Consider the following 24,780-nt stretch of genomic DNA (forward strand, 5'->3'; position numbering starts at 1 on the left):
CACAGGTACAATCATGTCAAGATTGCTTTTGCAATGCTTTGTTAATGTTATGTATATGCACTTGTTAAGCTGTGTGTGTAGGGGAAGCAGTCAGAGATGCCATTTGTGTTAGGGAACTTAGAAGGGCAGCAAATCATAGATCCACTAAACCAGGTACCCTCCAGATGCGTTGGCCTACAACTCCCATCAAGTCTACTCATTGTTTGTGGTAGCTGGGGTAATGTAGCGTCTTTGAGTTTTGAGTTTCATCCCCCTCCCCCCCCCAAAAAAAGCTCAATAACTTTTGTGAATCTTACTTCTAGAAATATGGCAACCCTAACTAATGGGAATATGTTTTTGTAACTTACTTTGATGGTTTTTCTTTCTTTCAATCAATCAATCAATCAATCAATCAATCAGTATGTAAATAAATAGTCCAAAAATAGTGCAAAAGCAAAACACAAACTCTCTCTCCTCCCTCTCTCTGTATCATGATGCAGTTTTAGTGATACTTACTGCAATTTCATGGAATCAATCTAGAGCTGGAAGGGACCTGATAATAATCTAATCCAACTCCCTGTGATGCAGGAATGTACAGCTATCCCATACGGAGATCAAAATAAAAAAGATCTCCAGCTCTACTGGAACTTCTGGGTATCTGTGGTATTTGGTTATCTTTCTTTTCCTTTAGTATTTTACTGCATTGGTCTTATCTTGTAAGTCATCTTGTTATTTTGTATGAAAGCTGCTCTATAAATGTTTAAAAGCATCAGTCCAATCAATCTCACCACAGTGGTGAAAACTGACCTTTGTGTCTTTGTGTCTGCTTGGTTTTATTTCTAGGTGCTAACTGTTGCTGGTCAGCTTCAAGTCCCAGTCTCTCCCTTATTATGCTCCACAATCCTTAAACTGGATAGAGTCTGGACAGCTCTGGATGTAGAGACTGCTCTTCAGATAAAGAACCCTCTTCTGTAAAGTGGGACACATGACCCTCCTCACTGAAACACTACAATGGGGTGCAGCTGGTGAAATATTATGCCCAGTATAATTATAATAATACAATATTCGGCTTCCAGCAGAATGTTAAAATACAATGATTCATCAAATATTAAAAGCTTCCCTAATTCTCAAGGTAGAAGGCATTCCCTTCTAAAGAAATGGTTCCAACCCACAGATATGGGGCGGGGGGGGGGGGAGAGAATCAACAGAATGTAGCTCCTTTCAAAATCGGACAGCTAGGCAGGAACGGGTCACCATACATCCAAAATTTCCTGGACAGAGCCAACATCAACTTTTGTTTCAGGATTTTTGAAATATAATATGGCAACCCTACATTTCCCCAACAGATTGAGATTTATTTATTTTTTAGTCATTACAAGGCAGAAGTGTTTTAGTGTGAATTCCTCTTAATATACACACTTGCCCTCAATTTTCTCTAATATAATGCATTTTTGTCATTGTCTCTACCCAGGCCTATGGCTATCAAATAATCTATTTTTTTTATAAGATATTTATTAAGATTTTCAAAATATTACAAAATAAAAATAAAAAAAGAAGAAAATACAAAATAAAAATGGTTAAAAACAACTCAATCTTTCCATTACGTATTTTTCATTAGCTTGTTTCCCGGACCTCCTCACGCCTCCCTTTTTTGTATTCCAGTTCGGTTTGCTGGTTCAGCAAATCCTTACCCTCTTTGTGGCTATCAAATAATCTATGGCCTGTGAAAGTGTCGGGGAGGGAACTGTTATTATGATGACTATTTTATTACTGGGCTGTCTGTCAGTATGTTTTGTATTATGTTTTTAATCACTGATGTTCTGTAATGTGTTTTAAATGTTGTACATTGGCCTGGAATCTTCTGATAGAGGGAAGTATATAAATGGAATGAACAACAGCAACAACATATGCATTTATAGCAATGCTTTCCAGTAATGTATGCATTTTTGTACATATTATTTGGTTGGAGGGCTGTGTTGAAAAATCCACATGTGTGAGTGCAAGTAATAGTGACCTTTCCTCAAAAGAAATCACTCCATATCTAATAAAGCTATTAATTTTTCACCTTTAATTTAACAACGCAGCTCATCACACTTGCTTCTATTCACAGCTTTCTCTTCTGCTGTTTTCCAATCTGGATGACAGAGTGATCAAAATTAACTAAGTGAATTCCAACCTAATAATCCCTTCTAAAATGTTTTGCTATTACAGTGGTACCTCAGGTTACAGATGCTTCAGGTTACAGACTCTGCTAACCCAGAAATAGTACCACGGGTTAAGAACTTTGCTTCAGGATGAGAACAGAAATCGTGCTCCGGCGGTGAGGTGGCAGCGGGAGGCCCCATTAGCTAAAGTGGTGCTTCAGGTTAAGAACAGTTTCAGGTTAAGAACAGACCTCCAGAACGAATTAAGTTCTTAACCCGAGCTACCATGAAAACACATTCACACCTGCATTGTAACAAGTCTAACTAGCTCAGTACTGCCTATACTGATTGACAACAGTTTTCGAGAAATTCAGGGTAGGGTGTCTCCCAGCCATACCTGGAAATGCCAGGAATTGACCCTGAGACCTTCTGCATGCCAAGCAGATGCTCTACCACAGAACTATGGGCCCTTCCTTACTCTTGCCCCAGGGACTGACCTGTATCAAAGTACAGCAGAGCTATGAAACCTATTGCCAGAACTCTGCTCATCTTCCGTTACTTCTTCCAAGAGACCACGAGGAGAGAAGCAGAGGGTCTCAAAGTCAAATATAAGCAGGTAAGGGGAAATAAAGAGCTTCCTATAAAGGATTCTGTAAAACAACAACAACAACCCAAAAAAACCCCAGTCTGGACAGATTTCATTTTGCATGCACAGTCGATGAAGGGAACGAAGAACAGGTAGACACTGCTGCTTTTGGCAGGTGTGTTGTGTGGACGGGGAAGAATGATGTAGGCGAGGCCATTTGCCCTGCATTGGCCTTCAACCCATAATGTAAAAAAGTGGGAATTTCAGCTATCATAGTCTCTTTTGACACCCACCACTGCTATGCGAAGCAATAAAAATAGGTATTTAAAAAAGTGTTCATCCACACAGCAAGCACACATTTGGATACCCAATGCCCTTACACCTGCAGAGGTATTAGATTAGCTATTGGTACACACTGCGGCAATCAAGCATTTGCTGTCGCTGAATCAGGCTCAGGACTTTCCTAGAAGAACAATTGGGATGGTCATTTCTTAAAGGCACTTAAGAGTTAGTATACCCCTCACAGGGCTTCGCTTCCCAGAGTGGTTTAACAATCCATCCCTCTCCAAGGAAACTCTGGGAATTTTAGCTGAGTGAGAGGAATATGTATGTTTGATGTTTTATTATAGGGACGCAGGTGGTGCTGTGGTCCAAACCTCTGAGCCTCCTGGGCTTGCTGATAGGAAGGTCGGTGGTTCGAATCCCCTTAACGGAATGAGCTCCTGTTGCTCTGTCCCAGCTTCTGCCAACCTAGCAGTTCGAAAGCACACCAGTGCAAGTAGATAAATAGGTATGGCTGTGGCAGGAAGGTAAACAGTGTTTCCGTGCAGTCTGGCTTCTGTCACGGTGTCGCGTTGCTCCAGAAGGGGTTTAGTCATGCTTGCCACATGACCCGGAAAGCTGTCTGTGGACAAACGCCGGCTCCCTCGGCCTGAAAGCAAGATGAGCGCCGCAACCCCATCGCCGCCTTTGACTGGACTTAACCATCCAGGGGTCCTTTACCTTTTAACCTTTTTATTATGTTCTGTATATACTGGAAGCCACCCAGAGTGGCTGGGGAAACCCAGTCAGAAGGGCTGGGGAAGAAATAATAAAAGTCTTATAATAATAATATTGGTCTCCCAACTCCCAGCACTCACATCAGCTTGAGTAGCACAGTGCTTATAATGTTGGACCAAGCCACCAAATATTAGGTTCTTAATACCCATTCAGCAATGACAGACTCTCCAAGTGTCTCTATTTTCCAGGGATGTCCATGATTTAGAGAAGCCTTCACAGTTTTGGATTGGATCCCGAAATGTCCCACTTTTCCGTAGGATGTCCCTTTTTTCAATGGAGAAATGTTGGAGGTTATGAAGTTATCTGACCCCAGAGCTGTCTGAAGGCAATCCTGTACAGGGAAGTTTTTTTCAAAAATGTTCCATGTTTTATTGTGTTTTTATATATGTTGGAAGCTGCCCAGAGTGGCTGGGCCAACCCAGTGAGATGTGTGGGGTATAAATGGTAAAATTATCGTTATGGAACAGAACATCCCTATTTTCAGTGAAGAAATGTTGGAGGGTATGTAATGATACTCGCTAGGTTAATACAGGCCATTTACTACCTCTCAGTCTAACCTTCCTCACAGAAGAAAATGAGAACCATGTTCGCCTCCCAGAGCTCCTTTGACAAAGGGCAAGATATAAAGAAATAATAAATATCGGTTCCGTAGTGAGACAGTCAACAAAGTTTCAGTGGTTGCCATTACAGTGGTACCTCAGGTTAAGTACTTAATTCGTTCCAGAGGTCCGTACTTAACCTGAAACTGTTCTTAACCTGAAGCACCACTGTAGCTAATGGGGCCTCCTGAAGCAAAGTTCTTAACCTGAAGCACTATTTCTGGGTTAGTGGAGTCTGTAAGCTGAAGCGTATGTAACCTGAAGCGTATGTAACCTGAGGTACCACTGTATATGGCCCAATTAGTCATAAGAGCTGTCCTCAACCTGATGCCCACCAAATGTTTTGGACAACAACTCCCATCAGCAGATGCCAAAGAATAGCAAGAAGACTATCTGTCGTGTGGCACGATTTATTAACAGAACTGTTCAAAAGCCAGAGGGGCTGAAAGTCCACCTGGTTCCACCAACCGATTCTCAAGAAACAGTCATTCATTATTGATTAGTCCAGAAGTTGTGATTGTTGCAAAGATCGGTCACACAACACAGCGAAGTTTGCGATGTCTTTTTCCCCTTATTTACAAAGCTGATGCACTTGTTAGTGCAACCCCGGTCCACATGTAGAAAACCTGCTGTAAAGGGGGGGAAACCACAATTTTTACATTTAGGAAAATTCAGCCATTTGCAGAGGATACATTCCTTCCCATTTCTTAAGGGGTGGGAGCAGAAAGGGAAACAAAGGTTATTTCAGGCTTATTGGAAAGTAGCCTTAAAAATCTTTTTAGAATTCATTGACCATTTCTGTTCATCAGCAGAGGTTTAGCTGAGTGAGGTGGCATGGCAGATTCAGCCAGCTGTTCTTGGTGAAGGGACTGTGTGTTGCATGCTTTTCACTGACTTCGGTTTGTAACTTTCTGTCTTCCATCTGGTAGCTTTCATTTTACCACCAACTCACAAAAGCCTTGACCTATGGCATGCACAAGGGACGCGGGTGGCGCTGTGGGTTAAACCACAGAACCTAGGACTTGCCGATCAGAAGGTCGGCGGTTCGAATCCCCACGACGGGGTGAGCTCCCGTTGCTCGGTCCCTGCTCCTGCCAACCCAGCAGTTCAAAAGAACATCAAACTGCAAGTAGATAAATAGGTACCGCTCTGGCGGGAAGGTAAACGCCGTTTCCGTGCGCTGCTCTGGTTCGCCAGAAGCGGCTTTGTCATGCTGGCCACATGACCCGGAAGCTGTCTGCGGACAAACACTGGCTCCCTTGGCCAATAAAGCGAGATGAGCGCCGCAACCCCAGAGTTGGTCACAACTGGACCTAATGGTCAGGGGTCCCCTTACCTTTACCTTATGGCATGCACAGGGTGTGTGATTGCGGCCCAAACTATAATTCCGCATATTCTGCATGATTATGCGAAGTCTATGCTTAATGAAAGTCAAAGAAAGGAAATCTATCTGACAAATGTTGGGAAGTATGTAGGATTGCCAGGATTCCCTTTGCAGATTTCCTATAAAATATAAGAATGCATTTCACAATCTCATATCAGTTGTGTTTTATCACGGCACACGGATGCAGTAATGTGCACACATTACCTGGCAATTTTTAAAAATCTGATACAACCGTCAAACACCCAGGAGCCCTGTCACCAGATGTCTGACAATCCTAGAGATATGGGCTTCCTGCCTTGATAGCAGTCATAAAAGTTATGTTGTGCTCTAGAAGAGTAACAATTGTCCCCTGAACTTACGTCCATTAAGTTGACGAGCAAAGCAAAATTCCCAAGGTCCAGTGGTGCATTGCTTTTCAGGAACCATACATTCGTTGTCACGTGAAACATTTGGACATTCAAGGCATCTAAAATTTCGAGCTGGACCAGATAGAGAGGAGAGGAGAACAGTCAGAATAGGCCATGGCCATATAAAGTTTGAAAAGCAAACCATCCAACTAGATCAATGGCAAAGCCACTCCCGACCTAAGGAGGGGGGGTGTTGCGGGCTCACGCTCCCGTCTACAGTCTCGCGGGGCTGGCTCCAGCCCCGCGGGACTCACGGATTCCCCACTCCAATTATTATTCATTACACACAGCGCCAGCCAATTGGCTGGCGGTAGGGGCAGGGTTAACAAAGGGCATTTAAGGTCGGGGCAGCCCATACTCGCCCCTTTCTTTTCCTTTCAGCAGCGGCGGTTTCCCTCCCTCCCGCCCTTTAGGTTCTCATCTGGACTTTGCTATGGGCTTTGGCTGGTCGCCGCAAGGGGCCTGGTAGGAGTTTTTCCATTTGGCTAATTGGCTGTATTTTAAAAGCCACTTGGTTTTTTCGCCTACCTCATAGCAAAACGTCACAACTCCTCGGTTTTGGCGGTAGGCATTGGCAGGGGTATTGTTATGCAAATGAAGTTGGGGGGGAGGAGCGCCATCACCTCCCCCAAATCTTGAAGGGTAGTTCATTAAAGGACTCCGGGGGGCATCGCCTCGTCCGAAACCTACGGAGGCTAGGGCCTAAAGCGCGCTCCCGAGCGGTAACCCCTCGGGGAGCGCCTAGGGATGTGCATCTCGGGGGCTCCCCCTGTTGGTGCTTAACCCTTCCTGGTTATACCGGTTAGTCTGATAGGGCCAATGCCTAAAGCCAATACCACTCTTACCTGTAATCAATAAAGTTGTGGCCATTTTCACCCATTAACCTAAATTCTGGTGTCTGGTGTCTTTATTTACTCCGTCTGTGGGAGGGGGCGGGAATTGCCACACAACAGATCACTCTTTAATACAACTATTCTTTTTGCACCTTGAATTCTGATAGTTTCACTTATTTCTCAAGAATGAATGGTCTAATAAATCAAATCCTTCTCTCAGAGACTTTTGTCCTGACAGCTCCCCTAGAAAGGGGTTTTGTTCTTGCCTTGTTCTTGCCTCGGTGTCCCTTCCAACTGTACAATTCTATGAATCCTCTGTGGCTTACCTGTAACACAGCAGAACAGGACTAAGAATCCTATTGCTTGGCTATTTCTCATCTTGACCCAACCTTTACTGTAGAAGATGTTCTTCTTCCACCCCAATGCAGGAGGCAGCTTTTCAAGAATTCCTCCCAGGAGGGAGGGACGGGCTCCTGTCACATGGTCTTTATTAGCCAATAGGCTATGGGGAGGGGTTTCCTGTAAAAGGTGCCCCTTCTTCAAACTCTTCCTTCTTCCTCACTCCTCTTATCAGAGGAGTTTCTCTGAGCTGGTTAAGGTTGGATTAGGTCAAAGCTCAGGCCTCTTTTCCAACTTGGCCCCTGGCACACAATTTTGAGGGGACGCAACTAGGCGCCCCATGGCAGGCTCCCGCAGAGAGGCCAGATATGCAGGACGCAAGCCGCACCCAGGCCAGGCCCTTAGAGGTGGGTGGTGCCACCATCTCCTTCTCCTTATGGCCAGTGAAGGGACACCTGCGTGTGCCCCACCCCCTGGGGATGGGGAGCGAGGGGGAGAGTGCCACACCATCCTAGGGCACCAGTGGCACCAGCATCACCACGTCTTTCCTCCACTGGGCACCAGCACATGAGGTAGCTGCAGAGGCAATTTCCTTGGTGCCAGCCCAGTGCCGCCAGACTGACCAGTCCACTAAAGGGGAACAACATTTGCCCTGTCCCAGGCACCAACAATCTACGGTATACCACTGCCTTTGTTGGTGACTATGTTTGTGTGTGAGTGCCTTGTCACCATGCCCATATAACCAGAGGAAGCTCCTTTGTAGTGCATTGTGGGGTATAGCCTTTCCAAGATTCTGACTTCCCAAAAGCCCTAGCCTTTCTCCTGTCACCCACACTCGCATTCATACATTTCCACTGACTGAAAGGCACTGCGTGATGCTTCTGTCCATCCCCTCTGCTTAGCCAATCACAGCTGTCATTAAGTGCAGCAGGTCCCACCCGTCTCTCTCTGTGTTTTTTGAAAAAGGAAAAATCCCCCAAGGCAACCATCTCATATAGGAAAGGCTTGGGTAGGGCAGCAGGACCCTACAGTCATGCATAATACCCCCCTCTTTCCTCCTACTAGCTAATCAGAAAATATGAATTTCATTCGAGTACACAGAAAATGAGCATAAACTCAGGCAGAACTATGGACGCCAACACAGCCATCATACATTTACCAATATGTGGTCGTTTCTCTTTGAAGTCTGTGCTGATCCCTCACTTTCAGGAAGTGGAATTCTCAGCATTAGCGTCGGAGGACTGCATCACAATATTAAGATAACTGCAAGTTTTGTAGAATAGTTCTTTTTCCATTCTCAGGTTGGTTCAGAATGTGCGAATTGGATAGATTCCGCTGAGGAAACCTGATCTTTAATACTGAATCGGAACAAATGTCAATCAGGTTTTCTCCAGATGAAGCCGTGCTAAAGAGCAGGGAAGTTTTTAATGTTTGATCTTTTACCGTGCTTTATGTTTTTAATTTGTTGGAAGCCGCCCAGAGTGGATGGGAGGCATATAAATAATAAATTATCATCACCATCGTTGTCACCACCACCACCACCACCATCATCTGTCTCCTCAGTAGAATCAGCCTAGTGGTTAAGAGCGGTAGACTCATAATCTGGTGAACCGAGTTCCCGTCTCCGCTCCTCCACATGCAGCTGCTGGGTGACCTTGTGCTAGTCACACTTCTTTGAAGTCTCTCAGCCCCACTCACCTCACAGAGTGTTTGTTATGGGGGAGGAAGGGAAAGGAGAATGTTAGCCGCTTTGAGACTTCTTAGGGTAGTGATAAAGCGGGATATCAAATCCAAACTCTTCTTCCTCTTCCGAGGATAACTCTACTGCTGGGTCCTGGGGGGCCACCTTCCTGACATCATCATTCTTATTTTCCAGGGAAAGCAACGAGGCTAGGGCAAAACCACTCAGACCCATACCTAGAAAGTGTGGAACAAGCAGAAAACCACTTGGACTCATGCTTTCTAGGCATGGGGCAAACAAAAGTCTGGCAGAGCCCTCAGCCTCAGCCTTGGATTTTCCCAACTTCCATAAATGAAGGAACTGCATGGAAGGATGTCTAAAATAGGTATGGGTGAATCTGTCACTTTTGGTTTCTCTTGTATTTCAGGCTGAAGTAAAGTTATCCACATTAGTTTGTGGGGGAGAGGGATTGTTGTTTTTAAGTCTGTGTGGAAATTTCTCCTAATATACACATGTGTGTATGCAATTTTGCCCAATACAGTCATACCTTGGATCCTGAACGCCTTGCAAGTCAAACATTTTGGCTCCCGAATGCCGCAAACCCAGAATTGAGTGTTCTGGTTTGTGAACGTTCTTCGAAACCCAAATGTCTGGTGCAACCAATTGGAAGCTGCGCCTTGGTTTCTGAATGTTTTAGAAGTCGAATGGACTTCCGGAACAGATTCCGTTCAACTTCTAAGGTACCACTGTATATACATTTTTTGCAAAGTATTGCTCCCTAATCAAATGCATTTTGTGTCCCCCCCCCCCACTATCTAATGCATTTTAATGCATATTTTACTTTATTATATGCATGTTTGTACAAATTACTTAGCTGGATAATTGCTTTGCAAAATTCAGAGAAATGTGATTTTTATGGAGGAAGGCTGTGTTACAATTCATGTGTTGTTCCAGAAAGTGTGAGTTACATTGTTTCCCCATTAAATGCAGTGTGAATCAAATTTCTCCCCTATCCTTGTCAGCACGTAGCAAATAATTTAATCTGTGGGGGAGCCTCCCATCATTTGCACTGTAGCAAGGCACTGAAAAACGTTTCTATGGTTTCCATGACGCAGCTGGCTGAGGGGGGAAAAAACCTGTAAGAATATTGTGTTTCTCAATTGCTGCATTTTATTAACAGACCAGTTCAAAAGCCAGAAGTTCTGAGAATCCACCTGATTTAACAAATCTGTTCCTGGTCAATATTTTTTTTCCTTTTTATAATGTATTAATGGTTGGTCCAGAAGCTGTGAGTGTTGCAAAGGTCTCTCATACAGCACCGCATAGTTTCTTGATAGTTCTCTCTTGGTCTCTTTATACTATGGCACAGATGAGTGCAACCCCGGTCCACAATTGGCAAGACACCATCTGGAAAGGGATAGCATGTTTAGCATTTAAGAAACTTCACCCATTTGCAGAACACCACTTTACCAGTTATTTTTAGTTTTGTTTTTTTTGAAGGAGGGAACAAGAGTTGTACAAATTCTGGTGTTGTGTTTAGTACATCATAACAACGAAATTCTTTTAGAATCCATTGGCTCTCTTTGTGTGTCAGTAGAAGCTGGTCCTGAAGACGCAGTTAGCTGACCTGGGTGTAGAAGCATGTTTCAAACTGGCTCCTGTTTACTCTTACCTATCCTGACACCAAGATGGGTGTCATTTCATCACTACGTTTGAAAGAACTCAGTTCTGTGATTCATACAAATGCATCCCATTGGAGGTGCAAAGGGTGCAGGAGTTGGGGCCAAACAACCAAATGAGTGTGTTACTCATTTGGTATGCTCCAAGTCATTATAGAGCTGTTGTTTAATGAGCATGCAAACCAAACCATTGTAATGAGATTAAGGGTTGAGCTGGATGACCACCAAGTCATTTCCAGTCTCTTGACTGTAGGAATTAAGTATGCTACACTGGCCAAAACACTAGGACTGCTTGTGAGTGCTTTGATGGCCTGTCAAAGAGTCCAGCTTTTCCTTTTGTGGGGTGATTTGCACTGATCCCCCAAGAGCAGCGGTTCTCAACCTGTGGGTCCCTAGATGTTGTTGGACTACAACTCCCATCATCCCTGACCACTGGTCATGCTGGCTAGGAATGATGGGAGTTGTAGTCCAACAACATCTAGGGACCCACAGGTTGAGGAACACTGCCCTAGAGTGACTGGCCTCTACGTGACTAAGGAAATGGCCATAGAGTTTCTAGGAGTGGGCTTGGCCCACCCAACCACCCTGGAATGTGCTCATTCAGAGTGAATTTTGGAAGAAAACAGCTTGGTTAGTTGCAACCTGGAAATTAGGGAGCTAAGAGGAACTCTGGCAGATCTGGGGCATGTTTTTGGAGTGCTTAAAGCTGTGAGCCTCCATCTGTGCCCAACTTGTATAATGCAGTATGATCACATCGTACATGGGACTCGGTTCCAAGGGTTCTGAGTAGTCACAAAAACCATGTTTACTCAGATCCTTGGAACTGCACAATGACTAGCAGGTGGAGGGGACAGAGAAAGCATTCCTCATATTTCCAGAGCCTGTGCACCAAGCAATCCTTGTCCCTCAAGTAAGGTGGAGAACTTAAAAACTCTTTTTGCATTCAGCAATTCAAGTGGAGCCAGGACAACGAGAGCTTTTAACATCTTTGCCTTGCTTGAAAGGAAGGTCTGCTCAGCACACTGGGTCCGGAACACTTAAGATGCTTGTGAGAGATCTCTCAGGAACCTCGATGGCCCTATGAGATCTCACAAAGGCACCCCCGAGCCTGTGTGCTTAGCAGACCTTGTCCAAGCAAAGTGGATAGCTCAAAATCTTGTTCGATGCTGGAAAACCGCAAGTGGACTCAGCACAAAAGGAGCTTTGAAGCTCTCCCGCTTGCTTGCATTTAACTTGCACAATTTCAGCCAGACAGCCTTCAACAGGGGTAAGGTTGAAATCGCACAGGTTAAATGTGTGATTGTATGATATTGTACTGCACAAAGCCAGTTGCCTGCAGGAAGTCCTTGGGGGAAAAACCCCAAACCTCTTTTGGTTCAGAGAATTGGGGTAAGTACAACAGAATCTGTTATCCTCTAGGAAATATTGGAAAGTATTGCAGGGTTGGCAGCAAGGCCCATAAGTTGGAGTGAAGCAGCCAACCTTGGGGGAGGGGGAACCCTGCAGGGTGACCCCCCCATCCCTGCTGCCACTGTGTAACCCTGGTAAGTGAGGCTTTGGTAGGGTGACTACGGGGTGGCAGTGGGGGTAACGGTGGACAGTACTTTCCCATTATGCCTCAGACAGGATGGGCTGCCCCTGGTTGGCAAGCTTGACCTGACAGCTCTCCTGTGAATTTGACAGCAGGTGCTGATTATCTGGGGAATTTTAGCTTCTTGTGGAGCTGTGCAAAGCACAGGAGCCCCGTCAACTGCCAAACATATAGGAAAGGGCTGCCTGCCTGAATAGCAGAGTGTCATAAAGAATGAATACAGGCATTGCGTACGCGTAGGATGAAAGAAGAAGGAATGACAACATAAGAAGAAGTATTTTTAAAATCTATGTGGACATGGCAAAGGTGACAGGAAAGAAGAGTTCAAGGGATGACATGGACTTGGAAAAATAAACTCCCTATTTGGGCATCTTGAAATATTATGTGTTAAATGGCATTGTGGGCAGGATTAAATTTTGAGCAGCAGATGGAAGCTAAAATATAACAGTAATGAAATTACGGTGGAATAGCTAATGTAATACAGCATAGAAGGGTGGGATTAACAACACCATGGAAGAAGGGTGGGGACAACTTTTTAAAGTATGTATTAAATTTAATGTTAATTTGTTTTTTAAAAATGAAAATCAATAAAATTCATTGGCAGAGAAGAAAAAGAGAATGAGCACTTTATGCTCTCTAAGAATAACAGTTTTCTGGATTCACCTTGGGTAGTGAGACGAGTGAAGCAGATGTTCTGCGATGGGGAACTGCACTGAGTTTCAGGCACCATGCAAGAGTTATCTTCAGCAACATGTTTACATTCAATGCATGTGATAGCTCCAGCTGGGCAAGATGAAGACAAAGGGGAAACAGTAAGCAATTGGCTGCTCAGAGAATTTGCCCTATGGCCAACGTTGGAAATGTAACAAAGATAAGATAAATTTATTGTCATTGTCCGTATATACACAGTACACACAACAACGAAAATCAAAAACCCACCCAAAGACCGGGTTCACATACACATTTGCACGTATCTCCAACACTCTCATCCTATTCAGACATAATCTATAAAAACATATCATACTCCAGAATGTAACATAACCTATTAAAAGCATAACATAACCTAAAAACCTGTCTCATTCCTTCCTACTCCCTGCTTGCTATTTCTTGCAACTGGCCCTGAGATCATTATTTAGTGCAATCAGAGCTCTTGGATAGAAACTATTCAGAAGGCGTGTGGTTCGTGTTTTCATTGTCCTATATCTTCTGCCCGAAGGCAACAGTTCAAAGAAGTTGTGAGCAGGATGGGTGGGATCTCTCAGGATATTGTGTGACTTCTTCAAAGTGCGAGACGTGAAGATCTCATCCAGGGTTGGTAGTTGGAGCCCAATAACATTCTGGGCAATTTTAATTATTCTCTGTAAAGCTTTTTTATCCGTTTCAGAGCTGCTCCCATACCACGATAATATACTATAGGTTAAGACACTCTCGATGGTACTGTGATAATAGGACAGAAGTAGGTGCTGAGATAGATTCAGTCCCCTGAGCATTCTCAGGAAATACAACCTCCCCTGCACCTTCCTCACAACCATATTAATATTTGCAGTCCATGAGAGGTCCTCAGAGATGTAAATGCCCAGGTATTTAAAACTACCAACCCTCTCCACCTCCTCGCCATTTATGTGCAATGGTAAAAATACACTTTTCTTTCTCCTAAAGTCAATTATGAGTTCTTTGGTTTTTTTGGTGTTAAGCATAAGATTGTTTTCTTTACACCATTGAATTAACCCCTGTACTTCTTTCCTATAAGCAGTCTCATCGTTCTCACTAATGAGCCCCACCACTGTTGTATCATCCGCAAATTTGATGATTGTGTTGGACTTATACAGTGGGGTGCAATCAAATGTGTACAGGGAATAGAGAAAGGGACTTAGCACACATCCCTGAGGGGCTCCTGTGCTTAATACTAGAGTAGAAGAATAGTAAGGGCCCATTCTCACTGTCTGCGGCCTATCAGTCAGGAAATTCCTTACCCACAGACAGATCTTCTGATGTATACCCAAATTGGTCATTTTAAGAAATAACCTGTCTGGCAGAATTGTATTGAAGGCAGAACTGTAGTCCACAAACAACAGCCTTGCGTAGGTTCCCTGTCGTTCTAGATGACTCAGTACAGTATGGACAGCGATGGAAATAGCATCATCAGTAGATCTATTTCTTCTGTATGCAAACTGGAACGGGTCTAGAGTGGATGGAAGACCAGCCTTAATATGATCTAGCACCAATCTCTCAAAACATTTCATAACGACAGATGTTAGGGCTATTGGTCTATAGTCATTGAGAGATACCACCACTGACTGCTTGGGGACTGGCACTATAATCGATGTCTTCAGGCAGGTAGGGACAGAACCCTGCAACAGGGATAGGAAGGAAATCCCCTGTGTTGCAAAAACAGACAAACTTAAGCAATAACAGGCAACACGTGGCTAATAATATACTAACAAAATCAATATTGTATGAGCAAAATTAAAGAAGGTAGTCAATTAATATCACAGAGGCAAACAAACCTTTCAATAGTCCCAGTCCTGTAATCATGCGATAATAGAAGCTCCAAGCGTAGCATTTTTTAAACAGAGAATATGTAATAGAAACACAGCACTGTTGCATGAACAAAATTAGACAATATAGTCCACCGGTACTGAAAGAAGCAAACAAGCCTTCAATAGTCACAATCCTGTAACCATGCGATAATGGATGATCCAAAAATGTAGACAGTTTTCCCAGATGACAATCTGCTTCAATGGTAATTCTTCATCAGCTAGTGATGATGTAAAATAAAATCCATTATATTCACATACAATATAAATATAATCCTGTAAACATAACCAATCATGAATAATAAATACATACCATATGAATGGTCCTAACAGGTACATCAAGTAGCATAAGATCAGCACTCACTAAGGAGTGTAGAAAACTGATACTAGGGGCCGAATTTGAGGCATTATATAGGCCATCCCTAGAGTGCTGAGTCATGTACAAATTCAGAAAATTTAAAGATACATAGGAAATGGACATGCCTGTCTCAAAAGCAACACATCAAGCTAGGGATCAATGTGCATTAGGGCTGCAGTGATTAATCCAGTAGACTTAAAAGCATTGAATTAACAACAATAAAAAGTTCCCTTGAAGAAATGAGCAGGAGAGTTTTATGGGGTTTTAAAAAAAATTAGTAGGACTGCTTCTAAAAACATCAGATGGTCAACACACCATCATAAAATAGGCTCATTCCCTTTTCTCACAGGAAGAATGTTGAAACCAACACAAAGCCTACTATTTTCCCCTGGGGGTCCTCAAGGGTATTCGGTGCCGGCACCTCCCACCCCCCCAAAAAATGTTGAAAGTGTAGCACTTACTGTAACAACTTCATGATGAGTTCCAGAGCCATTTCACCCTTTTTTAAAGCACTGCACAGATGCATCATTTAAGAGCAGACAAACTATGCTTCTTGCTTGAGAACTGTGTTTACCAAGCTATGCGTCAACTCTAAGAGATGAATTGGGGTAATTTATGGATCTCTCCCCCCGCCAGTCAGGATGCATTGTCAGTAAGACCCCCTCCCAAACGTCATATCAGAGCCCCCACAAACCTTTGGTCACCCTGTGCCCTGTTGTTTCTGCAGTTCTGTATCACTTATACCTCTGTATTGTCATATATTTCTATTTTTCTCTATGTTCGTGGGCTTTGCAAAAAGCCAAGATACCCAAAATGTCACCTGAAGAACAATGAAGAACTCTGCTACAATAGTTTATGTGGAGAAGTACAGTATCATCACTACCACCATCATCTTATCCCCCCCCCCTTTAAAAATCTACTTTTCTCCATGTGAGGAGGCAATAGTGACTGGTTCATACCTCTGTCAATGTTTGCAGGAAGCTTCCCTGGTAATAATCAGTGTCAGGTTAGAGGGGACACCTCCTCCTCCGAGTGTGCAGAAATAAAAAAGAAACATTGACAGAGTGTTGTGGGCTTCAAAGAGAAAGAAAGGGGTGGAATGGAAAATGAGACAACTCCAGGAAAAACCCAACTGCAGCTGATGCTTACTTCAGGAATGTAATAAGGTATGGAGAGACGTTTTCTGGATGCTTCATAAAGTAGTAGCAATAAATGATAACACAGCATAAACAACAACAACAGCAAAAGGTAAGAATTTCATTAAATACCCGGGAAGCAATGCAAGCAGGATTTAAATCTCAATTTAAAATTGAGAGGCAACCTTTTCAAACCCAGTACCCACTTTTAATCCAAACAAGACCCATTTCTTAACTTCATAGAATATATTTGCAAAGTGGCACTGCTCCTGTTGCAACCCAGATTGGGTCAGGCCATGACCCATAGTGGAAGACCTGTGCTCTAGGACAGCCTTTGCTTATCAAGTGACCAGCACAGGTGGTGGCAGCTGTAGTCCAAAGTATCTAGAATGCACTGGGTTGGCAAAGGCTACTCTCTAATGTTTTGTTTGTATTGCGTTTGGGACATACCTGTGTTAAAGCACAGCCAGGCTAAGATGCCCATTTCCAAGGCCTTGTTCATCTTGAGTTGCTTCCTCCAAGCAACAATGGAAGAAAAGCCAAGGACCTCAAATGTAAGGGGACAGTGCGAAGTGGCTATCTTTCTATACTGGATGATGGGAAGAACAAAGTGGGTGGATTTCATTGGCCATCCTCCTTATTAGAGCCTTATTATTGTGGGCACTGAGCATGAAGGACAGGAAGATACTCATGTACTATCTGAAGGTCTGTCATGTTCCTGAGGAAGAATGGTGTGGGTGGGTGTTCCTCACGGTGTCTGAGGCCTTCACTCTTCATGAGGCTGAGTCAGAGTTGAGGCCAAGGATGGACCTCAGAGATGAAGTCAAATGAGCCCAACAGTCCTGGAGTCTCACAAATGACCACCCTGAAAGTCTGGTCCCTTCCAACCACGAAGTTCTTTGATTCTATGATCATCTTGCCCTGAGGGGAAGGGAGAAGAAGCTGTAACAGCTTTTTCTGAGCAAGCAAGTTGCCTATTCTATTCTATTCTATTCTATTCTATTCTATTCTATACCTTCTACCTCAGTGAATCATCCTGCATCAAATTTCACCGGTTCTCATTGTGCATGTGCTGTTAAGAGCCACGTGTGAACATAGCATGGGGGGAACTTCAGACCTGGGGAACCACTGTGCTTGACCCTCAAAACTTTCTCCAAGCCACACACCTCATCAGTTTCCATGAGTGTTTTTGCCTGACTGGAGTGTTCCTTGAAGCTCTGATAATGGCCTCTTGCTTGTCTGAAAGGAGGATGGTGTGTGTGTGTGTGTGTGTGTGTGTGTGCATGGAGTTTAGTCTACTGCACAAAGGTAAAATTTACAGTAATTGTTCTCTCAGGACCTGCCCACCACGAGTCTGTGGCTCCTGGAATAATGCCCGGAAGGGAAAGTGGTCTTGAGGCTGAGAAAGGTTCCCAACCTTTGCATCCATAAGTCTGCTACTGTGGAAATTCAGTCAAAAACATAAATTCATTCCCAATAAAGATTTATTCTTCATCTCTCTGCTCAGAACTATTTATTTATTGTGCCACATGTTGTGCGTGTTGCAAAGGTTTCTCACGCAACACATCATTTTCTCATCGCGTTGACTTTTCATATTCTTTACGCTGCGACAAACCACAGAGCATCCCCGATCCACACTTGAGGTGGCTCCTGGATAAAAGAGAAAGAAAGACAAAAATGTACCATGGGACACCCCAACTTGATAAGCGTATTTCCCCCGAAAGAACCTTTCCTCCCTTACCATGTAATCACAAGTAGGATTAGGAAGGGTCTAACACATTCATTGCCATTGTGAGCGACACCCTTGGGATATTCCAGGGTGCTGGGTCCCTGCCCATGGGTGCTTTGGGTTGATATTGGAGCTGAGTTGCCCTTGCCTCTTCCCTAACTGAGAACTGCATGCATTCCAGATAATAATAATAATAATAATAATAATATTAATAATATCCTTCAGCTATATGCACCGAGATGTCTCCTGGTAGACAATGGCCCAACAGACTTGCAAGATTAAAGCAAAAAACCCCAGTCACGTGGAGTTTCATTTTTTTTTAATAGTAAGCAACAACAAGCTAAATAAATTGCATTAATGATAACTATAACAGGATTAGCAGAAATGCCTCAGTTAGTACAGTGGGGAGGTTAGCTCTGAAAGGTCCTCCTGAGCTTCCTTTGGGTACATTCAATAGACATGTGATATGACATTTCTAGACTTGTGTCTCCCTCTCCTGTAACAAACTTCAGCCATTTACAGAGGACGAACTCTTACCAATTACAGCCATACCTTGGGTTGAAGTAGCTTCGGGATAAGTATTTTTGGGTTGCACGCTGTGGCGACCTGGAAGTAACAGAGCACTTTACTTCCGGGTTTCACAGCTCGCACATGCGCAGACAGTCAAAATGAGGTCACGTGCATGCGCGGAAGCGGGTTGCATTCGCTTCTGGATGCAAATGGGGCTCCGGAACAGATCCTGTTCGCATCCAGAGGTACCACTGTATGGGGCAAGAGTATGAAAATGATGGTTTCATCTTTACTGGAATGCAACCTTAACATACATTTTTTTTTCCTATTTCCTATTTCTATTTTTTTCAGTTGAGATAGCGTGGTGGCAGGGTTTTCATGGCAGATCACCTATGTATTTAACAGTACAGTTGACAAGCAAATATCTACCTATCTTGGGACGCGGGTGGCACTGTGGTCTAAACCACTGAGCCTCTTGAGCTTGTCGATCGGAAGGTTGGTGGTTCGAATCCGCATGATAGGGTGAGCTCCCATTGCTCTGTCCCAGCTTCTGCCAGCCTAGCAGTTGGAAAGCATGCCAGTGTGAGTAGATAAATAGGTACCAATATGGCAGGAAAGTAAACATCGTTTCTGTGCACTCTGGCTTCCATCTCAGTGTTCCATTGTGCCAAAGGAAAAATAATCATGCTGGCCACATGATCCAAAAAGCTGTCTGTGGACAAATGCCAGCTCCCTTGGCCTGAAAGCAGGATGAGCGCCGCAACCCCATAGTCACCTTTGACTGGACCTAACCATCCAGGGGTTATTTACATTACCTTACCTACCTATCTTGTAGTCTTTTGAAAGAGAGAGGCTGGAAACTGGTATGCTTATATAGTGATATACAAAGTGTATATATCAGTATACAGAGGCAGCTATTCAATCGATAGACAAATTAAACATGCCAAGGATGACCAGTGGGACCAGAAATTCTTGAAAGATTGGAGTAAATATACAAGTTATCTGAAAGACAATTGTAACCAACTGACTACGCTTGTAGGACTACAAGAAGTTTTGTAAGGAGAACTATATGAAATATTGCAGAAACGATTTATGAGAATGGATTTTAAGCTATGGGTTATTAAAAGTAATAGTTAGGATCAAATGTAAGATTAAGAGATGAGGTTTGAAATTCATTAGACGTGGTTGATGGAAGTCTCAGGCTAAAATAGCCAAAATGTTGTATAAAATGAGATGAGATGAGATTATATGTTCTGTTTGGAAAAATATGTAAAAACCAATAAAAATGTATATTAATAAAAAATAAATAACATGTCAAGGGTGAGTGGCACAGCCCCCCAACATCAGTAGGTCTTCACCAATAGGAGGCAACCTCAGAAAGTGCTTTCTGTATGTCTGCAGCAAGATCTTGCAAAATGTATTTTAAGAACAAGCTGGATTATAACTATTCCAGCAGAATTCTCTTTCCATTGTGTGCGCAGGATCCCAAAAATACCGTATTTTTCACTCTATAAGACGCACCAGACTACAAGACGCACCTAGTTTTTGGAGGAGGAAAACAAGAAAAAAAATATTCTGAATCTCAGAAGCCAGAACAGCAAGAGAGATCGCTGCACAGTGAAAGCAGCAATCCCTCTTGCTGTTCTGGCTTCTGGGATAGCTGCGCAGCCTGCATTCGCTCCATAAGACGCACACACATTTCCCCTTACTTTTTAGGAGGGAAAAGGTGAGTCTTATAGAGCAAAAAATACGGTAATCATTGCCTCCTGGACTCACCTTCAACCTTCAGCCGGGAATAGCAGAATCTCCACAATCTCGCTGAGCATGTTTTTTCTTTATGCGTACAGGTGTTATCTTGTGCAACTTTTTTACATTCCAGGCACTTTAGAGCTCCAGCTGAGCCAGATGAAGAGAAAGGGAAAACATTAAGTGAGTGGCTACTAAGAATGGGAAAATGTGTCATCATCTCTTAGAGTAATCAAATGAAACTTTAACACATGGCGTGATAAAAAGTCTGTAATTTTATCGGACAAGTTACTTGTGGTTTACTGTTGTAGCAATTGTTTTCTAAAAAAATATTTTCTGTACCATGAAAATGAATGAAAACAGGAAAGAAAGAAAGAAAGAAAGAAAGAAAGAAAGAAAGAAAGAAAGAAAGAAAGAAAATGGCTCCCCAGGCTAGAACAGGCGATAGCCATAGCTGCATGAAAAGCAGCACACTGCACAAGGGATCAGGGGAAGTTCTCTTATGCGCAAAGTGGGGTGGAGCTATCCAAGATTCTGACCCCCCCACAAAAAACCCCTTCAAAGCCATGGTTCAGTCTTTCTCCTGTCACAGGAGGGAATCAATAGCATCAATATATTTCCAATTGCGTGGACAGGCAGAGTCCCCCAAACCCTGGGCAGCCCCCCCCCATGTGGAATAACGACTCAAGACAATGTTCTATGGGATTAAATTGGCCACAACTTTATTATATTTCAGATGTGGGTAGACCTTGGCTCAGGCATTGGGCGTTATCCCTTCCCAGTCCCCAGCTGGGGCTCTAGGGAACATCAGGGTTATCCAGTGTGTGTGTGTGGGGGGGGGGAATGGGCCGGCTCTGGAGAACATATGTTCAAGCAGAGATAGCCGCCCCCGTTACGCCGCCGTCGCAGGGGAGAGCAATGACGACCTCTCGGCGTACGGTCAAAGCCTCCCTTCAGAAACCCCTTTAACGGGGAACCCTGGTATCGCCGCTGCAAAGAGGAAGGGGGCGTGGGTCACCGCTGCACGCCCCTCCCATTCAGGAAGATAGACTAAAGGATTCTGCCCAAGGCCTGATACTGCCAAAGTTGTGATGTTTTGCTACAGGAAAGGCAAAACCTGCCAACACACTCAACAAGAGATCAGGGGAAGTTCTCTTATGCTCAAAGTGGGGTGGAGCTATCCCAGATTCTGACCCCCCCCCACAAAAAACCGTCAAAGCCATGGTTCAGTCTTTCTCCTGTCACAGGAGGGAATCAATAGCATCAATATATTTCCAATTACTGAGAGACTTCTGTCCACCTTCTCTGCTTAGCCAGTCTACATCACTAGCAATGGATCCCACCTTTGGAGAGGAAACAGTTTTTTTAAAAAGCAAAACTAAGCAACTCTTTTGACTAGAAAAAGCTAGGGAGAAAATGTCCGTCTGGTCTGGTGTGGTTCTCTCCCGCGCTCAGCGCTGCGCTGGGCGGCCGCTGCACTGTCCCTCCCCCAGATAGTCCCTCGCTCTCTCTCCGCACCGCACGCCTGGCACCCACCCCCTCCACAGTGGGCGGCGACCCAGCGGCTCGGATCGGATTCGCACAGCCAGCACTGCAGTGAGAGAGAGTGAGTGAGCCAGGTAGGGGCAGAGAGCTGCGAGTGCAAGCGCGCCCCCCCAGATGTTGCACCCGGTGCGGCCGGCCCCCCCCTGCACCCCCCACGCTACGCCACTGGATTTCAGAGGGAATCTATTTTTCCCCAATGGGGGATGAAGGAAAGAGAGAATTCTGGAAGCTTCAGTTGAAATTACAAGCTGTCCCATATACCGTATTTTTTGCTCTATAAGACTCAGTTTTTCCCTCCTAAAAAGTAAGGGGAAATGTGTGTGCGTCTTATGGAGTGAATGCAGGCTGCGCAGCTATCCCAGAAGCCAGAACAGCAAGAGGGATTGCTGCTTTCACTGTGCAGCGATCCCTTTTGCTGTTCTGGCTTCTGAGATTCAGAATATTTTTTTTCTTGTTTTCCTCCTCCAAAAACTAGGTGCGTCTTGTAGTCTGGTGCGTCTTATAGAGCGAAAAATACAGTAGTTTTCTTTACATTTAAGTGTAGAACTGCTGGTTTAAAATGCTCTACCTGGGCTTTTTGTGATGAGGGGGGAGGCAAACATTTCACGCGACACATTTTAACATGGTCTGATAAAAATAAAATTAAACTTTATTACTTGAGCAAGTTTGCTCAAGCAAACTTGGGCCTTGGGATAAAAATGGTTCCTCACTCCTGCTATAATTAATCTTAGCTTTTAGATATAGCTTGATATATTATAGGCCAGTGGTGTCCAAACGTCTTTCAAAGAGGGCCAGATTTGATGAAGTGAAGGGCCTTGGGGGCCAACCAAAGGGCCAACCAAAGTTTTTTTTAGGATTGAAGTTGTTGAGCTGCTTTTTTGGAGTTGGAGTTGTGAGGGATTTTACCAAAGGAAATAAACTGCCACAGGGGCTGGTGGGCTGGATTAGGGCCCTGAAACGGATGGAATATAGGCCATCCAAATGTCCAGTTAGGTATCCAAATGAAGGTGGCACTTATGAAAAGTGTGTTCAAACGCAGCCAGGGCGTAAATGTTTTCAGACCCCTGTGTAATAGAGAGTGGGTGTTTATCTTTGATGGTCAACATACCATCTTAAAAGAAGCATGCCCCCCTTTCCCCCATGCAAGCCCCCAACTTGCAAGAGCGCCTTCACACTTAGAAAGGCTGAGCATATGGCAAAGGGTAAGAAATTGTGCAGGGAGTCTCCACTGCTAAAGAAGATTCTTCACTATTATTTGAGATGCATTTGTTACTATTATTCTCCACTACAGCAGTAAGCTATAGCAGCTTCAACAAACACTGGAGTTCTCAAGACTGGGTGGTCTGAGTTAACTCAGCTCTCCCCAATGGCTTTTGTCCAAGCAGGTCCCTTTTACAGCCCTTTGTTCTTCTTGACTCTGTGACTTACCAGCATGAAGGTAGAGCAGGGCTAAGAAGCCTATTGCCAGAACGTTGCTCATCTTTTCGTTTCTTTCTTCCAAGGAAGGAACAGAAGCCGAGGACCTCAAAGTCAAATAAAAGCAACCGGTGAGGCATTGCAGCCTCTTTGCTCTGGGTGATGGGAAGCAAATTCTGGAGGACTTCATTTTACAACCTTGACCCTGGTGAGTTTTCTTTTCTTTTTTTAAAAGAGCTTTATGAGGGCGAAGAACAGTTAGAGACTCATGTAGATTTGGCAGGCTTGCCGTGTACTTGAAGAAAAATGGTGTGGGTGTCATGCCTGAAACAATCTTACTGTCTTCATGTGGTTGAGGTTTATCCCATTAGTAAAGTGTTGATTTTGTTTCATCAATGACTTGTGATCTCCATTAATATTTCACTCCATGCTCAAGAGTCAAAGTCTAGGCCATCTTCAGGGTTCTGGAGGAGAAGAAAGGAGGTTTTAAGCAGTGCTGTTTTTCTACAGGGATGTGGGTGGCGCTGTGGGTTAAACCACAGAGCCTAGGACTTGCCAATCAGAAGGCTGGCGGTTCGAATCCCTGCGACAGAGTGAGCTCCCGTTGCTTGGTCCCTCCTCCTGCCAACCTAGCAGTTCGAAAGTACGTCAAAGTGCAAGTAGATAAATAGGTCCTGCTTCAGCGGGAAGGTAAACGGCATTTCCGTGCACTGCTCTGGTTTGCCAGAAGCGGCTTAGTCATGCTGGCCACATGACCCGGAAGCTGTACTCCAGCTCCCTCGACCAATAAAGCGAGATGAGCACCGCAACCCCAGAGTCGGCCACGACTGGACCTAATGGTCAGGGGTCCCTTTACCTTTACTATTTTTCTAGAACAAGAGGTGCTGGAACTCACCATGAACACCTCCCTTGTTCTCTCATAATGGCAATGGCACCCATCGGGGGGGGGAGCTCTGGTTTTATGGGTGATTGGTAAAAGGCATCCTGCAGGAAATAAACTTTTTCACCTGGTGGCAGAAAGAGACTAATGGGAAGGGTGGGCAAGCAGAGAGAGAACACCCTGTTTTAGCTAGATCTCCCTTCCCCTCAGATTCCCACACCCAGGGAAGCTGTGGTGCCATGACTGGTATGTTTTTCATGTACATTTAAAAACAGGTTGAAAAATCTGTAGCACCTGGAAGTAACCATCTCAGAGAAGTATGAAATCTAAAGGATAACTATGTCTTCATCTGTGCATTAGTGTGGAAGGTATAAGGTAAAAAAGTAAAGGTAAAGGACCCCTGGACGGTTAAGTCCAGTCCAAGGCATCTATGGGGTGCGGTGTTCATCTTGCTTCAGGCTGAGGGAGTTTGTGTTTGTCCACAGAAACCTTTCCGGGTCATGTGGCAGCATGACTAAACTGCTTCTGGCACAATGGGACACTGTGACCACACGGAAATGCTGTTTACCTTCCTGCCACAGCGTACCTATTTATCTACTCACACTGGTGTGCTTTTGAACTGCTAGGTTTGCAGGAGCTGGA

General features: G+C 44.2%; 1 protein-coding gene and 2 long non-coding RNA genes across 3 annotated transcripts; all 3 read right to left on the minus strand.

Moving 5' to 3' along the window:
- Positions 1 to 4,774: 4,774 nt before the first annotated feature.
- LOC308463883 lies at positions 4,775 to 7,414 on the minus strand. Its single transcript, XR_013979772.1, has 3 exons — positions 7,318 to 7,414; positions 6,111 to 6,230; positions 4,775 to 4,996 (listed from the first exon to the last, which is right to left on the minus strand). It is a non-coding gene; the product is annotated as an uncharacterized lncRNA (long non-coding RNA).
- A 2,744-nt stretch (positions 7,415 to 10,158) lies between these two features.
- LOC308464453 (prostate stem cell antigen-like) lies at positions 10,159 to 16,915 on the minus strand. Its single transcript, XM_080983784.1, has 3 exons — positions 16,763 to 16,915; positions 12,945 to 13,064; positions 10,159 to 10,418 (listed from the first exon to the last, which is right to left on the minus strand). The coding sequence occupies exons 1-3, from the start codon at positions 16,812 to 16,814 to the stop codon at positions 10,279 to 10,281; spliced, it is 312 nt and encodes a 103-aa protein (XP_080839910.1). The 5' UTR covers positions 16,815 to 16,915; the 3' UTR covers positions 10,159 to 10,278.
- Positions 16,916 to 17,778: 863 nt separating this feature from the next.
- Positions 17,779 to 24,598, minus strand: LOC308464482. Its single transcript, XR_013980073.1, has 4 exons — positions 24,433 to 24,598; positions 23,271 to 23,722; positions 20,328 to 20,447; positions 17,779 to 17,962 (listed from the first exon to the last, which is right to left on the minus strand). It is a non-coding gene; the product is annotated as an uncharacterized lncRNA (long non-coding RNA).
- Positions 24,599 to 24,780: the final 182 nt, after the last annotated feature.

This window comes from Podarcis pityusensis (assembly GCF_964106645.2).
Source record: "Podarcis pityusensis genome assembly, chromosome: 15".
Taxonomy (NCBI): Eukaryota; Metazoa; Chordata; class Lepidosauria; order Squamata; family Lacertidae; genus Podarcis; species Podarcis pityusensis.

What these genes read in the sequence shown, in the direction of transcription:
- LOC308464453 (XM_080983784.1), bottom strand. Translation starts at nt 16,814, where the DNA reads ATGAACAAGGCCTTGGAAATGGGCATCTTAGCCTGGCTGTGCTTTAAC. An exon ending in CTGGCTGTGCTTTAACACAG is followed by an intron (nt 13,065 to 16,762) that starts GTATGTCCCAAA and finishes CATCTTGCCCAG; the next exon opens with CTGGAGCTATCACATGCATT. An exon ending in CACTCGTCTCACTACCCAAG is followed by an intron (nt 10,419 to 12,944) that starts GTGAATCCAGAA and finishes ATCCCTTTCCAG; the next exon opens with ATGGTGTCTTGCCAATTGTG.